This window comes from Planococcus citri, chromosome 1, assembly GCF_950023065.1.
Source record: "Planococcus citri chromosome 1, ihPlaCitr1.1, whole genome shotgun sequence".
In the NCBI taxonomy this organism is placed as follows: Eukaryota; Metazoa; Arthropoda; class Insecta; order Hemiptera; family Pseudococcidae; genus Planococcus; species Planococcus citri.
The window spans coordinates 56,731,851-56,749,142 of record NC_088677.1 but is presented as its reverse complement, the minus strand read 5'-3'; the positions used below and the strand labels follow the sequence as shown (position 1 = coordinate 56,749,142).

The 17,292-nt window shown below is 32.4% G+C and overlaps 1 protein-coding gene and 1 long non-coding RNA gene across 2 annotated transcripts in view; one reads left to right on the top strand and one right to left on the bottom strand.

Annotated features, from left to right (window-relative positions):
- LOC135833008 (limbic system-associated membrane protein-like) overlaps positions 1 to 11,955 on the bottom strand; it is a 489,776-nt gene extending 477,821 nt beyond the window's left edge. Inside the window, exon 1 of the mRNA XM_065346596.1 lies at positions 11,461 to 11,955. Within this exon, the coding sequence (XP_065202668.1) occupies positions 11,461 to 11,536 (76 nt within the window). The 5' untranslated portion in view covers positions 11,537 to 11,955. The remainder of the gene's footprint in view (positions 1 to 11,460) is intronic.
- Positions 1,277 to 2,578, top strand: LOC135833001 (uncharacterized). The gene is made up of 3 exons (XR_010556399.1): positions 1,277 to 1,426; positions 1,624 to 1,684; positions 1,803 to 2,578. It is a non-coding gene; the product is annotated as an uncharacterized LOC135833001 (long non-coding RNA).
- Positions 11,956 to 17,292: the final 5,337 nt, after the last annotated feature.

Genomic DNA, 17,292 nt, shown 5'->3' with positions numbered 1-17,292 from the left:
TCTCACTTGGGGTGAATTTCTCGTAATGTAATCGTATCTATGATTTTTAGCATTATACGCCAGAACTACTCAACAATACGAATATTGTCTGGAGACTTCTTCGTGGCGAAGAAACACAAAAGGGTTGCTCGTGGGATTTCCGAGCTTTGACACCTCCTTCCATAAAACTAAAATGATTGAAAAAAATAACCAACTTTCAAGTTTCGAAAAATTTTCATATAATATTATTATTAGCGCAGAATCTTTCGAAGTTTTCCAAGCTCCCCTTCTTTTAATCACCGAGTCATGCGAGAGAGTGGGGTTGTTCTGGGAATTCAAAAGTTTAGATTTCGAGGGAATTTACTCGACTGTGTGATTCTTAATCAAGCAGTCCGGTCGGACTGCCCCGCCAAGCTAGAAAAAAAAACGCACACAAAAAAAACAACAAACAATAACAATAATACAAACGTGATGACAGTCCGGCCACTTACTGCTTACATTCTCTGAACAACTAAGCGTATTTTCGATGTTCAATTTCTCGCGAATAAAAAAACGTACGATTCTGATTTTTTGATATGTTGTTGGCATCAACGAGAGCTTTAATTTGGTATGTTTACAAACTTTCTACGGTAAAAAATTATGTAGATTGGAGTACCCAAAGTAAGCATTTTGGGGTAATTTTTGAAATCACAAATCTTCGTGTCAACAAAAAACTACTGAACCAATTCAAGTAAAATTTTGTACACTGGTGTAAATTTACGAGTTATTTCTAAATACAACGTCAATTCAAAAAAAAAATTATTTTTGACCCACTTTTTCTCAATTTGAAAATTTCTCTCCCTCCAAAAACACCCCCAAAATGAAAATTTTTCGTGGTACCGTAGAAAAGCACAATCTACATCATATTCACTATCAATGTGCAAAATTTCAAGCAAATCGGTTCATTAGGAGAGGCTGTAGCCCTGACAACGGAAATTAGCTTCATGATTTTTCAGTGACTGAGATGAGAAAGTAGTGGAATAGAAGAAACAAAATAAAAATTTTTAGTTGAAGTGTAAAAAAGGGTCATCTACATGACTTACACTACCTCTATGCAAAATTTCAAGTAAATCCATTCATTTGAAGAGGCTGTAGCCCTGTCAACGGAAAGTTTCTGGGGCACCGGTGGAGGTGGTGGAGATAAATATAAAAGGAGTAGAAAGCAGTTTGGGCGAAGCCCAAGGGGGGGTGTGGGGGGGACTTCGTCCCCCCCAACGAACGGAAATAGTAAACAGTGATAAGAAGTGTATTCCTTCATGAATCGTGATTACTGATTTTTAGTTTAATAATCGTACTTAAAAGTATTAAAAAATGGTTGCTACTAATAATTTGAACGACAGAATAAAGAACGGAGAGCTTAACTTCAGTTCCTGCGGTTTGAAAGAAATACATACCTCTAAAAGATGTCGTAAGTGTTATATTGATTAATAATTATTTTCTCAAATTCTTGTATTCCACTGTATGGAATAATGTACTCTTACGTATCAGTTCTTCAAGTCTGGATCGTAAAGATCACTGAAACTTGAAATCTGTTATGTAAGTGATGTTTTGAAGTGTCCTTATCCCTAACACATTCTAACCCTTCTTTGTTTCTTCTATTTTCAGGCTAGTTTGAAACATATCATGTTTGTTAAATCTATCTAACTACAAAATAGCCTTGATTCCGGTGAGTAATCTAAGAACAAGCTGACATTTTGAAAGCTTTATCATCCCAATCTGTTAGCTACAAAAAGATGCAGGTGAATTTTTTCAGCTAATTCATGTTTGTTTGTTTTTTTTCACAGAGCAAGAATCAAAGAAAAATGACAAAAAAGCTTAATATTGAGGAATCGCCACACAAACTAAACAAGAAGATCGCAAACAGAAGTAACCTTTCAAGATGATGTACAGTTTTGCTCGGTTTTCAGTTCATCTGATACCTTTACTAAATAGACAATTGGCCAAAGTGATCAGACGCAATTTGTGGATGTACAATATGAACGATGAAATGGTCCAATACATTTGTCAACAAGTGAAATCTATCTATTCATACGAAGAGCTTTTATTCCATTTTGAACTGAGTATTTAATTCGTTGTGACTCACGAATTACCTCATCATAGAGTTTCAGCAGTTATCACTGCTGCTTTCGTACGATTATTTATACATCATTAATTCATTATCAGTTGGTTGTATGCAATAATGCAGTGTGTATTTTTGGACATTTTTCATTTTGATTTGTGTTCGAATAGCTAGTGCTACCCGTGTAATGACGAAGATGCGAATTTCGATGTAAATGTAGACACATCGAAATCCGTCACAATTAGATGCTTCAGTGTAGATGTAATTGTAGATGTTTTGTAGATGTACTTGTAGATCATTTTGTGGATCATCTACAAAACATCTACAAAACATCTACAATGGATCGACCTTGGCACGCCCTTTTGCAATGTAATAACATGAAATTGTAGTTTCAAAATTGAAAATTTTTCCCAAAAATTATTTTCTGAAAGTTGGCCACTGCTCCTGCGGAGAGAAGCATTCACACAGAGGCCAACCTCCGCGAGGTACAGACAGAAGATCTGTACAAACTACAAGTCAAATAAATCGTCTTTATATAGACACAGCGCGATACTTTATCTAAGAGTACTAAACTAATACGTTTTCATGTCGATGGTATGTCGATGTTGGTGTCGATGTGAAATTCGACATCAACAAATACATCCACAATATCATCGTCATTTTTCACTCATTTAATTCTTGAGTTTTTTTCCCAAAAAGTAGTAGATGTTTTGTGGATTGATTTGTAGAGCATCGACATTTACATCGACCTGTGGATGTAACATGTCGATGTTTACTAAAAAAAGAGAAACTTTTGAAAATTTTTAATTGAGGGGATTTATTAGCCTGAGAATATACCAAAAGAATCACAATTTTTTCGCTAAAATTGCAATTTTAGCGAAAAAATTGTGTAGATGGTGGTGTAGATGGTTTGTGTATGTCTACAATTCGTTACATGGGTAGATTTCTGATGTAGTGATGTACATGATTTGTCTCATCGTTGATTGAGTTGACAAGTTGTAATGCGAGTAACTACTAACTAATTCAGCGTTGAACAAGCATTTTATTTCAATTCTAATATGTACATACATCGAGTTGTTCATTTTCAGACTCATTCTGTTTTATGTACAGTAACCATAATACATGATCTTGTACGTTTCTAGTTACTTGTTGATTTTTTCCTCCAATGATACGCATCGATGGTTGTGGTATAATTTACTATCACGCGTAGAGTATAAAATTTAGATAATTTCACCAAATTATTCGTCTGTTTGAAGATGAATTATCGACTATTGACTATTGAGTGAGTATTATCAATAATTTACCGAACGAGTTTTCGATGTATGTATAAAGTATAACTAAGTGTAATGTCAGAGCCTATAGTGATACCTATCTAATCACTTAAATATCGAGTTTACTGAAAATGAACAAAATTACTTGCTCGATGAAACTATATTATTGGCGGATCATTAGATAATTTATAAGCTGTGGATTACGAGAATGGAGGGGTTTTTAAAATTTTCTATCTGTCGGTGCTTTTAAGGTGTTTTGACTTGACTGTGATGGCAAAAAACAAGACTTGCACAAGAATTTCACCCTTAGTTTTGTTTTTTTTTCAGTTTTAGTTTTGCATCTTTGCATTTTCAGTTTTCAGTTTTATTTGCGAGTAGTTAGTTTCAATTTCTTCATTTCAGTTTCAGTTTTTAACCAGTTTCAGTTTTTCATCACTGATTACAAAAATAATACCATTCACCAGTGTACTTACAGTTACAGATGACAGATTTGATACCCTATCATGCAGAATTATTGTTGTTTTTTTAAAATATATTTTTATTCATTAAAAAAAAACAACTGATATCCTTCTGAAAAAATACTTTTAAGAAGAAAAACCTACTGATCTAAAAAAATTTCTACAAAAGTTAATCTTTAAATAAAAATGGGAAGGCAAATATAATTTTTAAAAAAACGACTGATATCCCCGAAAAAATACTTTTAAAAAGCAAAAAACCCGCCAAGCTAGAAAAAAAACCTGCTTAAGGTTGGTCTTTAAAAAAAAAACTGATAGAAGGAAATAAGTATTTCAACAAAAACAAAAAAAACGACTGATATTCCCCGAAAAAATACTTTTAAAAAGCAAAAAACCCGCCAAGCTAGAAAAAAACTGCAAAAGTTGGTCTTTAAAAAAAAAAACTAATAGATAAATGCACCTCAAAAAAAAAAAAAAAAAACAGGAACCTTCTGCTGAAAAAATAATGTGATATCAAACTACCACCAAGCAATCAGTTGTTTTAAAAATCAATTTTTTTCTGTCTGGACATTGAAAAATTTTTAGACGCATCAGTTTTAATGATGTACCTACTTTACAAAATCAAATCAAAGTAAAAAGTGCTTGAAAATCATTGTAGCGTAGGATAGTAACACTCAAATCCATCAGGTATTGAAAATGAATTTGAAAACCGGGCCAAGCTTGGTGGGAACTTTCTTTTCGGCCCGGTTTTCAAATTCATTTTCAATACCTGATGGATTTGAGTGTTACTATCCTACGCTACAATGATTTTCAAGCACTTTTTACTTTGATTTGATTTTGTAAAGTAGGTACATCATTAAAACTGATGCGTCTAAAAATTTTTCAATGTCCAGACAGAAAAAAATTGATTTTTAAAACAACTGATTGCTTGGTGGTAGTTTGATATCACATTATTTTTTCAGCAGAAGGTTCCTGTTTTTTTTTTTTTTTTTGAGGTGCATTTATCTATTAGTTTTTTTTTTTAAAGACCAACTTTTGCAGTTTTTTTCTAGCTTGGCGGGTTTTTTGCTTTTTAAAAGTATTTTTCGGGGAATATCAGTCGTTTTTTTTGTTTTTGTTGAAATACTTATTTCCTTCTATCAGTTTTTTTTTTAAAGACCAACCTTAAGCAGGTTTTTTTTCTAGCTTGGCGGGTTTTTTGCTTTTTAAAAGTATTTTTTCGGGGATTTTATATTCTGCGTTATCATTAGGTATATATTTTTTTCTAGGTATAGAAAGGGAATGAGAGGGAAACGATTCGCGCGATTTCATTTAGAAAAAAATTAAATCAACCTGAAAAATTGATCTAAATGAAGCAGTGAAATAGAGATGGGTAATGGGAAAATATTGCCTGTTTTTTCTTCTTTTTTTTTCAATTATTTTCCTACTATTTTTTGTGTCTTTTCAACAGCCTTTTTACCCCGAAATTCTGGGAAACAGGTTGCATGGTGTTAATTTTTAAGCAAATTGATAATTCTTACCTATTTACCTAATTTTTGTAAAAAATATTTCCAGCGCCAAAATTGTTGAATTTTTTGACTAAGATATGGTTTTATTTTTGATGAATTTCAGGGCATTTGCAGTCTGTTCAAGAGTCCTCATCTCAGTCAGCAGCTCGATTCTTTATTAGCCAGAAGAGACAAATTTTTACCAAAACCAAGGTAAGAAAATCAGTTCCTTTTATGAAGAATCAATAAATCCAACTATTAATTCATTACCGCATAAAATATTTACCTATCGAGTATATAATTTCGAACGATGAATTTTATATGATTTCTGAAATTACGAGTACGTGACACAAAAGTTGTTTAAAATATCATGAAAGAGGTGTTTTGAGACGACGATGTCTACAATGGTGGATGGAAAAAGAACTATAGCATGCTTTATCGAAAAGAACCCCTACCTCCTTCCCTCTTCTAAAATCATGAAAACATTTGGGGATTAGATCTTGTTTTTTTTTTCATGATGATGGTTCTTTGTAATACCATAAAATTTAATTTTTCAATTTTTTGAAACTTCAACAAAATATCTTTGTATTTTGGGTGATTTTTTGTATGTTTTTTTTTTTTTTTTTTTTTTTTTTTTTTGATAGATATTACGACCAATTATTGAAATACTTATCAAAATTGTCTCGAATCTTGGTTGGAAAATTTATGTATTCAATATCATCAGTATTTTTCTGCTATTTTTTCAGTTTTTTCCATATTAATTTTGAATAGGTATATATTTCAATTTTTGTCAATAGAAATTTTCAAAAAAGATTATTGTTTTTTATTTCTATATCATCAGTCTTTTTCTGCGTTTTTTTTCAGTTTTTTCCATATTAATTTTGAATTTATATTTTTCAATTTTTGTCAATAAAAAATTTTAAGAAGGAATTTTTTTGTTTTTTTTTTAATTTTTTCCAAAAATATCTTCTGTGTATTTTTTTTTATTCATTTCCTTAAAATTAAAATGCTGCCGTGAAAGTCTTCAACAAACCATCGTTGTATGATTTGTTTTAGATTTTTTCGAGGTGTAAAATTATTTCGAAAGTAAGTTAAAGTTTGAAGTCAACCTCTTAATTGGAAATTCATAAAATACATGCGGCATACAAATTTTTCAATTTTTTTTTGAAAGTCAAGGGCTTATTGCAAAGTAAGGGGGCTAGTATGAGAAAAGTTGGTTAAAATTTGAAGTTAGCACCTCTGAAAAAAAAAATGTAAATTACATGAATTTTTCAGTTGGGGGGGGATGGGGGGCTTTTTCGGCTTAGTGGGCTCATCGATAAAGTAGGTTGAAATCCGAAATAAGCGCTCCTAAAAACCCAAAAAACCATAAGGTCACTCAAATTTTTCAGTGTTTTCGTAATCGGAAACTCAGGTATTTTGGAGCCCAGGGGTCTCGCATCAAAAAAATAAATTGAAATCAGAAATTACAAATTAGCATCTCTAAAAACTTGTTCACATAGTTTTTCAATTTTTTTTTGTTGGATTTAAGAGTTTGATGTGGAGCTCCTTAAGGGGCTTGTTTTACGACTCAAATTTTGGAAACAGATCATCCCTTCTTCCATTCCTACATATTTGAACTTCGTCAATACTCGTACCTATGTAGTTTCATTTACCTCACACGTAACTAAAAATTAAGCGATCTGAATTCTCACAGAGCTGTAAAAATAACACGTCGAGAGAAATCTCAGGATAGCTTAAACTCGTGGCATGGCATCGGGTTGCTTATTTTAAAAAAATATACGAGTACGCTCACCCAGAACTCTTGATAAAACCCCTTCGAGTTCGTGCACCGCAGCACAGACGATAGTTTAAAGTTGTATAATAAAATTACTCCGCACCGTGCCCCCCTTGCACGCTTATCGTGCTCGTACCTCTTCTACAAAGGGTATTATTTTTCGCCAGAGATGTCTGAAATTTTAATTCGATCGTTTATAATTTCAATACGGTGTGTGGTTTGAATTTAACGCTGTTCTAGTTTTTTCTCACCCTCGCTTCGTATGTTGATCTTGAAGTTTACTCGTGCCCTCGATACCCAGACCTACACATGATGAAAAATGGCAAAAACGTGTATCCACGTACAAGACAAATTATTGCTTTGAATTTTACCAAAACAAATCATCGCGTTTTGTGTAACTCTCTTCTCAACGGTATCGAATTACACTTCATCTTTCACCCTGCCATACCGCATAGTACTACATATCTGCTACTATGCAGACGTTAATTTGTGTACAAGAACAACGAGCCAGTGCCATATCGTCTGTACGCATACTGGCATGAGATTATTTTCTTCTATATTCGGTTCCCCTCTGATTGTGGTTTCAAAGGGTTAGATTTTTACGCCAACTTGATACTGTTTCAATTAGCTAGATTTTCTCGAGAGTGAAATACGAGTACGTGCAAATAAATGTATTTTAAACTTCAAAGAATCGTCGGCTAATTTGCATTAGGCTACCTGTGTTTCGAGTTTGGACCGTGTTTACCACCTACGAATTTATACAGGGTGTCCGGGTTCAGGTGGACGTGGATCGTTGCTTATTTTGAAAATTGGAGGGGCATATGCCTTCTGAAGAAAAAAAGGTTGAAATGAATTTTCGACCATGGGGATGGGACAATAGAAGTGAGCTAATTTGGGTTGGATAAGATTTCGAGAAGTTGTTACCTATAATTGAATGCATTCAAAATTCAGTTCAGTTTTTTCCCCTCTGAAATAACATTTGTCTCCAAGATTTTTTCTAATGGATTTCGATTCTATGCCTCTCTGGACACCCTGTATAAATTTCAAGGAGTTAAACTGTACATTTTACTAAACGTGAACATCGACATTCCAATTCTAGAACAATTCTAGCAACCATCATAGTATGCTCGTTTAATGAAGATGATATCGTCGTGTCATCTCTTACCTACCTTCCTTTCGCTTATTCAATTGTTTTTCTCACTTTGTTGATACACGTGTAAGAAAAAGAAAAACGAGAAACCGCCTACGTAAAGTTGGGGGAATTTTTTCACTCGGCGTGAATTACCATATTTCGATATTTTATATTGAATTTTGCTTTATTAAGGTAGGTAGCTAGGTAGGTAGGTAGGTATACTCCAAAATGAGAATTTTTTCGTAAAACTACGCGCAATTTCGGCTTAATTCCTTTCTCGTCGTTATTTCGAGCTTAAAAGAAACAAAACAAGGGGAAAAGAAAAATATCACTTCTTTTTGACATCTCGCAAGTGGAAAAATTCTTTCTTCAAACTTATAATACGCGATGAATTCGAGGTATGAATATCTCTCGGTTGGGAAAAAAACAACCGCAAAGTTGGAAAATATTATTTTCTTTATAGTTTCGAGAGTGTAGGATTTTTGGTGAAATTTCATCGCAATTCGTGTGTCGAGTCTGGTCAAGGTAACGTTGCTTTAAAATTTCATATACCAGCTTGGAAAGCTGCGAAGCATTTCGTTTAAAACTCGAACAGCGAAAGAAAATTTCACCAAGGTTGGTGAAATTTTCCTTCTTTTTGGTATAAAATAGCTTCACTATATATATACGGTTGAGTATTAAATTTAAAGCATTTTCTTCTCACAGCTTTTTCGGTAAACTAAGATTAAAAAATTGAAAATTAGAAGAAAAAACGCTCCGAGAGTAAGTAAGAAGTATACGAAACGAGAACGCAAATTTTCCCCATTTTAATTACTCCGAAAACGATGAGCTTTTTGTTATAATTAAAGTTGATTTTTTTTCCACTACAGATTCGAGGCGTATAAAATTCAGATACTCGTTTACCAAGATGCATTTGGCTTGGCAGAAATGTACTTTTTGTTTGTGTGCCATAGCAGGTTTTATATGTACGAGAAAATACAATTTGTAGCTTTCGCTGTACAGCAGGTACTTCGTATTGTGTAGTGCGAGTAGACGAGATGACGTTCAAATGCACAAAAAAATTCCAACTTGTTCTCGAATATACAGCGAAGCTTATCATTTGAGCGAAAAGCTATGAAAATTGCAACGTTCTCGTCGAATTTGTACTACGACGACGACGATGAACGAGTACTGTATAGAGTGAAATGGTAAAAAAGCCGACTTGATGCTCGCAAATTCATTGGAAATCGAACAGATAGACGTCAAAGAGAAAATATAATGATGATTCATGGCATGACATTAGCCCTGTATTTTGAAAAATGAATTTACCTCTAGTATTTTCCTCTATTTCATTTTATTTCATTTTTTTTTTCACGTATTATTCGTATTCTTTTTATGAATCGGCGAGTTGTCGTCTCGACGTCGTCGTAGTGAAGTGATTACATTTTTCGTCGACGTTGTTGTTGTTATACTAATGCATCAAAAATGTATTTTTCATTACATTTTTTTCCATTTTTTTCTTTATTTTCTTTTCAGAGAGAAAAAATGGATAATTTTTGTACCTAGTACGTCATTTTTTCATTTGAATTTCGTATTTGTCAATTTTTGACAAAAAATAATTTCTTGTTTGTGATTAGGATTTTTTTTTGGAGTGTAAGAAAATTCTGTCAGTTTTCGTGAAGATGGATTAGGAAATGTTTATATCAAGTTTTCGATTTTTTAATTTATATTTTCGATAAAATTCCCCCAAAAAACATCCTTTTTTAATTCTTTCTCCGAATTTGGTGGCTTTTTTCAATAATGATAATGAAATTTACTTTGTTTTCTTTGAGTGAAGTTTTTCATTAATTTTTCAAAATTGAAATAAAATTTTATCCATTTTTGAAAAAATGAGAGATAGCCACGGTTCATTTCTAATTTTTAATTTTTCGAATTGCTTTTTCGATACGTGTTTTAAAAAAATTATTTGGGAAAATTTTTAAGAATGATTGACGTTCAAATTTCCTGTAACTTTTTTATTGTACGAGTAGTTTTTAATTTTTCACTGCAGTTTGTTCCTTCAAAATGTTTTTTCTTCGCCATTTTATGATTTTATTCATCAATTTCATTTCAAATCGAGTTGATTTACTTATGTACCTACTCGTATTTAAAATCTCATCAATTTTCGAAGAAATGAGGTTATAAAATTCCTACAATTTTCTTCATCGGTTTGTTAATTTAATTTTTCAAACATGTTTCTTTTCAGTAGAGCTGATTTTTTCATAGATCCATCAATTTTGAAAAGTTTGAGGTAACCAAATTTTCTGAACGTTTTTCAAATCGAGTTTTTGATGATTTTTTGCAACATTTTTTTTTTCAATCGAGTCGGTTTTTTGAAAAATTTTCAATTTTTTGAGAAAAATGAGACAAATTAACTCAAAAATCGAACGAAATTAAATTTTTTGTAGCATTTAGGTACCTTACCTACCTTTTAAAAAATCAATCTCTTTTTCGAGTCAATTGTCTCAGGATTTATCATTTTCAAAAATTATTTTTCAAATATTTTTCGAAACACTGCTGAATAAAATTTTCAATTTTTCACAGTATTTTGTTGCTTTAAAAAAATGTCCTTGCAGTTGAGTAGATTTTTTGAACACTCATTCTAAAATTTCCAAATTTTTAAAGATTTTTTTACCACAATTTTGATTTTTTGTGGAATTTATTTTTCAGTTTTTTTTTTCAATTGAGTGAATTTTGTCAAAATTTGTATCAATTTTTGAAAAATTGAGACGAATAAATTCTCTGCAAATCTTTTTAAACAAAATTTTTATGCGGTAGGTATTTATTTTTCAAAAATTGATGTTTCGCAATTCTGTCTTTTTTGTGAATCACGGGATACTTGGGAAGTTTCTTTTATATTTCTCTTTTCATGGTTGTTTTGTCAGATTTTTGTAAGTTTTTGAAAAAGAGGCAACTTGTTCCCTAAGAATTTTTTCATGCAGTTTTCGATATTTTTGAACCTGTTTTTAAATATGAAGATAGTTGCGTCGATTTTTCAGGATTTTGTCAATTTTTTTGGAATAAAATGAGCCAATTGTTTTTTTTTTAATTTCTCACGTTGATAAGGATTTTTCAAAGTCTTTTCAAAAAATTTAGTAGGGCTGATTTTTCTGAATGTTGAGAAAATTACAAGGTATTATTGAAATTATTTTTCATTTCAGTTACATTTTCAGCTAAAAACACTAAGCTTGACTTTTCCTGAGGAAAAATCACGTAAAAAAAACTCAATCACAATTCATCTACCTGATAAAACTCCTCGAAGATGAGACTGGTACAGGACCAGGATCAGTTGAAACCCGATGCATATAGAAAACTTCATGGTTAGATGAAGGAAAAATCCAATCCTTTTGGAAAATACTCGAACTGTTAGATACTTATAGTATAAAATTCACACCAACAGAACAACAGAAAAAAACCGCGAAATTATATCATTATTAAATTATACCACCGATGGATCATATAAAAAATTAATTTTAAACCCCATCGACGACGAACGAAAATGCTTGAAATAAAAATTGAAAAACGAAATTAAACACGATACTACTCGTATACCGGAAAATATTTCAAAACCGCTGCGAAATCGGTAAAAAAATAATTTTCGACGAAAAATACGAAATATTCTGCATGCGGAAGGCGTTCGAATTAACACGAGTTGTGCCGATACGACGTACAAATGTATACTGAAAGCCGGAGACCGGTATATTCTGTTCGAAACATGAAGGAGCTTTTAAAAATCTGATTCGTTGTTTCATTACGAACCGAAACACAACGTGAATGAGAGAGAGTGCGATAGGGAAAGTCTGGCTGTTGCCGGAAAGAGACAGAGCGATTCGTGGCAGAGCGCATGTGCCGGAGCGCTATAATATAGATGAAAGTGTCGTAGTGAGTATGTGTCGGAAAATAATGAAAATCATGTATTAATGATTGGCCTCCCCTCGTGCAGCCGTTTGTACCCCTGGCCCTGGCCCGATCTCTTTATTAATTTAAATATCAGCGCCTCTCTCGCGTTTCGGAATCGCGCCAACAGCTCCGAAGCGCGTTGCGGTTGTACACAAAAAGGTGATGATTTTGATGAGTTAATTTGCTTGTTTGTTCGTTATCAAAAGCCAGAGGTTCGACGAAAATGCCACACGCCCGTGTAAATGTAATTCACCAATTATACATACACAATACGATCCGACACCAGACAAGCCACCTTCTATGTAGGTAGGTATCTATCTATCTATCCATATGCAATATTCGTATGGGCAAAGGCTATACTTATGGCCTGCTACGTACCTAAATGTGCTAAATAATTTTATCCAATTCTAATACCGCAATCGTAGGCCTATGAGACCCAAGTTTTTATTTTTATTGTCGTAAATTACTAGCATAGTCTTTTAGGTACTCGGTAAAGGTTTCGAAACTACCTATGGGAGAAATTAATAACCCACGAAAACCTCCCTGCACACATATGGATGGGCAAATGCCTGGATGTCGATAACCGAATAAAAACCTATAATCCCCAACTCACCAACAAATTCTAATATCGATCGATTATTGTTAATACGATACCTACACATAACGTTACGAACAAATCATTTTTTCATAACGTAGTAATCCCACTAATGATGTCTCGATTAAAAATTCAACAAAAAAAATTTTAAAAGGATAGCAAGTGGAATTTTTTGTTTCGAAACACCCACTGAAAAAAATGCTTGGGCATTTCAACCACGTTATTGGGTCGGGTCGTGCTGGATTCACCGACTCCCAGTCCAAACTTGAAATGAATCAGTCAGTCGTTCATCAAATCATCACTTTTCACTTCAGTCAGTTTTCACTCATTCGGTTTCATATTTATATTTTGAATGAAAAATTTTCCAAGTTCTGTCATTGTGTCCCATACCAACTTCCTACACCACTGTATAATTAATTCAATTTTAATTTAATTGTTTTTGAAAAGAAAATTATGATCAATTTAAAGAGAAATTTTATTTTTAATTTTGAAAGAAAAACCAATCCAACTTCAAAACTTTGAACGGATTCCCAAAAAATGGAATCAATTTCGAGCTCCAACAAATTCGACTTACGTCTTGGTACAAAACTGAAAATTTTAAAATTTAATCTATAGCTGAATAATCAATAATCTTTCCTACAATCATGAATTACGAGTTTGGAGTTGAAAACTGAAACCCATTTACCATTTCGTTGAATTAGGTAATTGTTGGAACTTCTGGAAATTATTTCCAGGAACAAGAACAACTATTTTATAATCAGAGCTCAAATATTTTTTCCCTAAAAAACCCTAAATAGACGCTGAAATATTCCCTAAAAAATGCCAAAATATGCCCTAAAACGTAAAAATATTTATTCTCCAACGATATGGGTATTGTTATTTGTTTTACAAAGAAAATCAATATGGGACGAAAAAATTATGCCAGTCCCACTAATTTTGCGGGGAAAAAATCCGAGCCCTGTTTAGTGTTTATAACAGTTATAGTTTTTTCAAAATCGACCAATGAAGGAATTTTGAATAGAAATAATGATACAAATTCATTCAATAAAAAGTAAAAACACTAGTAACACCCAATAAAATTGATATTAGTGCTGGTAAAGTATAATTAATTAATCAATCATCATTTATCAATCAACTTATCAAGCGAAAGACGTTGAGAGAGTGAGCGGGATTGAAGAGTCATGAAAAGAATGAGAATCATGAATCGACTCTTTTGGACTGGGAGTCGGTGAATCTAGCACGACCCTATTGGGTCAGACAAATGGTGAATGGAAGTGAGGGCAATGACTTGAGGCGTATTGTCCTCGGTTGTTTGTCCAAAAGAAAGTCGAAAAGAAACTGAAATTATTGTGTGACAAGTTTCGATAGGGCAAGGTTACGTTTTAGAGACTTGTCTAAATTTTTTTCCAATTGGTGACATTTTACATGATATTATAATTTTTTTAAATGTGGTTTAAGGTCTTCGAAATTTTTTTCGATGGCGTGGGATGGCTTCTCGCTCGGAAATTTTTCAATTTCTTCTCTTCTCGTACTTACACGATCTATCAACATAGGTAACGGAAGCATTTCTGATATGTCTGGCTTGTGATTGAGTGAAAATAAGGTTCCAAAGAGAGTCTATCCCAAAGCCTCAATTTTTTGATTTTTTTGACGAATTTTTAAAAAAGTCAAAAGATATTTAATTTATTGGAACTTGAGCATTTTTTTTTTTACCAAAATTGATGTTTGTTTTCTACTGAACGTGACGTTTCTAAAATCAAATTTCATCATTTTCACCTTTTGTGAGATTATTATGTGTTTTTTTTTTTTTGTATTCCTGCTGAAGAAGTATGCTGAAAATATGGATCAAGTATGTACCTAGGTACCTATTCAAACTCTAATTTTACCATTTTAAAAATTTTGTTTCAAATTGTGTAAATGTGAGGAAATTTTGAAATTTTTCACTCAAAACTGAGAGAATTTTGGGAATAAAATTTCTGCAAAAAAATCAATTCTTTTGAGAGTGTTGGAGTTTTATTCGATGTACCTATGTCTTTCGTTTTATCTATTAAAAGTTAATAATTTGAAAGAAAAGACTTCATGTTCTTTAAAATTCAAATACTCGTAAGTTGTCTGTTTTTTTTTTTTCAAACTCCAGAGTAGGTAAATAGATTACTTACCTATAGGTACTTGAAATTTTCACATGCGTTTCCCTGATGCCAAATTTTTCCAACTTCTTTGTGTTCACCAGGTCTCGAAATTTTTTCAAAGTTTCCTACCATTTTTACGTGGCCTTTGGCGAACAAGGACTCGATGATTTTTTTTTTGTGATTGAGTCAACTTTTCAGAGTTGGCCTATTCCCTTTCACTACCTGTATAGTTCGACGATCTGTTTGCGAATTGAGGGGAGAGAAAGGGGTCGTGTTTCAAAATTCGATTGTTAATTTTCCATAAACCATGCTTTTGTTTCATTTTGTTGATGTGCATAAAATGAATTTTTCCCAAAGAAAAATATCAAAAACGAAAATCGCATTTGATATTTTTCGGATCATTAAATTTATTTTTTTAGGTACCTACCTATTTTATTTTTTGAGGTAATGAATGAATGAATTATAAAATGTCTAGGAGTATTTTAATGTCTTCGAGAATTAATGAGAAATAAAAAATGTGATTACCTAATTCAAGCGTAGGTATCGATTTTTGGGCTCTTTTCACCTTACGTATGTTCGTATTTATATGTAAAATATTTCTCAACATAATTTTTTATTTCGGTCTAAATGAATGCTGCAAATCTTAATTTGAACTTTTATCGGATTGAAAGAACGAGAGCATTTCCAGCCTTTAATAAAATGAACATTTCTTTTTTACTTTCGATTCATTTGACGTGTCTCGAAAATTCACCCCTGCTTTAACGATGCTGATATATACGAATACTATACCAAGTATCGTCGTGCACACTCGTGTATCGTCGAAATGATACTTTTAACTTATACAATGATGCTTTCACTTTATACCTGTAAGATCTTCTGGCAGCTTCTTAACTTCTTCTGGAAAAGGATGAAAAGGTAACATTATTTGTTTTTGTTTTTGTGATATCTTCTTCCCGAATGTAACTACTGGTTACATGTGGTTCTCTATAGGTAAATAGATGTTCATTCTGAGCAGAAAAAATAACTCGAGTGCTTGAAATGATACGATTTTTAATTTTTTTTCTTGATTGAATATCATACTAATAACTACGAAAGGTTGCACAATAGGGAGGTGGGGCAAAAGAAATTCTGACTTGGTGGTCCCAAAAAGAACTAAATAGCATTATGCAAAGGGTGGTCCCCTAAACACAAATATGCATTCAAACTACCGGACCCTTCGCACAATTGCACTACATACATTGCACTATAAGTGCATTTTTTGGGCATTTTTAATAATTTTTTTAAAACTAATTAGATACCTACGTCATGAATCCGTTACGAAGCAAGGTAGTACAATAAAAACCATAAGCATAAGTAGTCTCAAGTACCTATATGAGTTCGATGATACTTCGTTCTCAAAAATTGATTTGGAAGTTGCGCAAACTCGCGATTGCCTAGAAAAAAAATGCGTTTTAATCGTTTTATTTAGGATATCCTTGCGACCTATCAAAATAGGTTAAAATTTAGCGCTGAATTCAAAAATACCAATTATTTTTAACTTTATCCCCAAAATTGAAATTTGGGGCCCAATATTTAAAATTTCAGATTACAAAATGAAATTTTTTCGCGATTTAGTGAGACAAGAACAAACTTATTGAAACGGAGTAAAATTATGTCCTGAACTCAAAAATACCGATAATTAGCATGTATCAGAAATTGAAAAAATACCCGAGTGAAAAAAGGATAATAGGACGCTTAATTTACCCACTCAATGTGGTATGTAGGGTGTAAAAAAAGCCATTTCTGTTATTTTTAATTATCGTTCGAATTATTTAATATTAAAAAAAAACCACACTCATAATTAGTACATAGGTTGTTGGGTTTTAATCAAGTTTATTAAAAAATAACGTCACTTCTCTCTGCCCTGAAAAAATCATGTTGAAATATCGTATAAAAGTTTTGATAGGGATGCCAACTTTCGAATGAAAAAATGACAAATTTTTACGAAATGATATAAAAATAGCAGGTACACACAAAATGTGTCTATATTTTATGAGAATTTCTTAACTTCAAACTCGAAGAGTGAATTTCAAGTTCTCTCATCTCTGTAATCTGAGGTAGGTACCAATTAAAAAAAAAAGGAACAGAAAAGAATGAACTACTGGACTACCAAAGAAATATTTCATTACTTATTAACGTGGAAAAATTTTTCAAAAAAACTAATCATCTCACTAAATTAAAACTGCATCCTTTAAAACGTTAATATTCTCATCACTAAACCACCCACAAACCATGTTTCAATCTCCTTCCACTACATTACATCACCACCTCCAATTCAACTAGGTGATTCATACTCGTACATAAACACCTGCATCTGTCCGTTCTTTCTATCAGCTCACCTCACCATCCTATTGATTCAATTTTTCACACTTCACACATGTTTATATGAAATGCTGTAACATAAGTTACGAG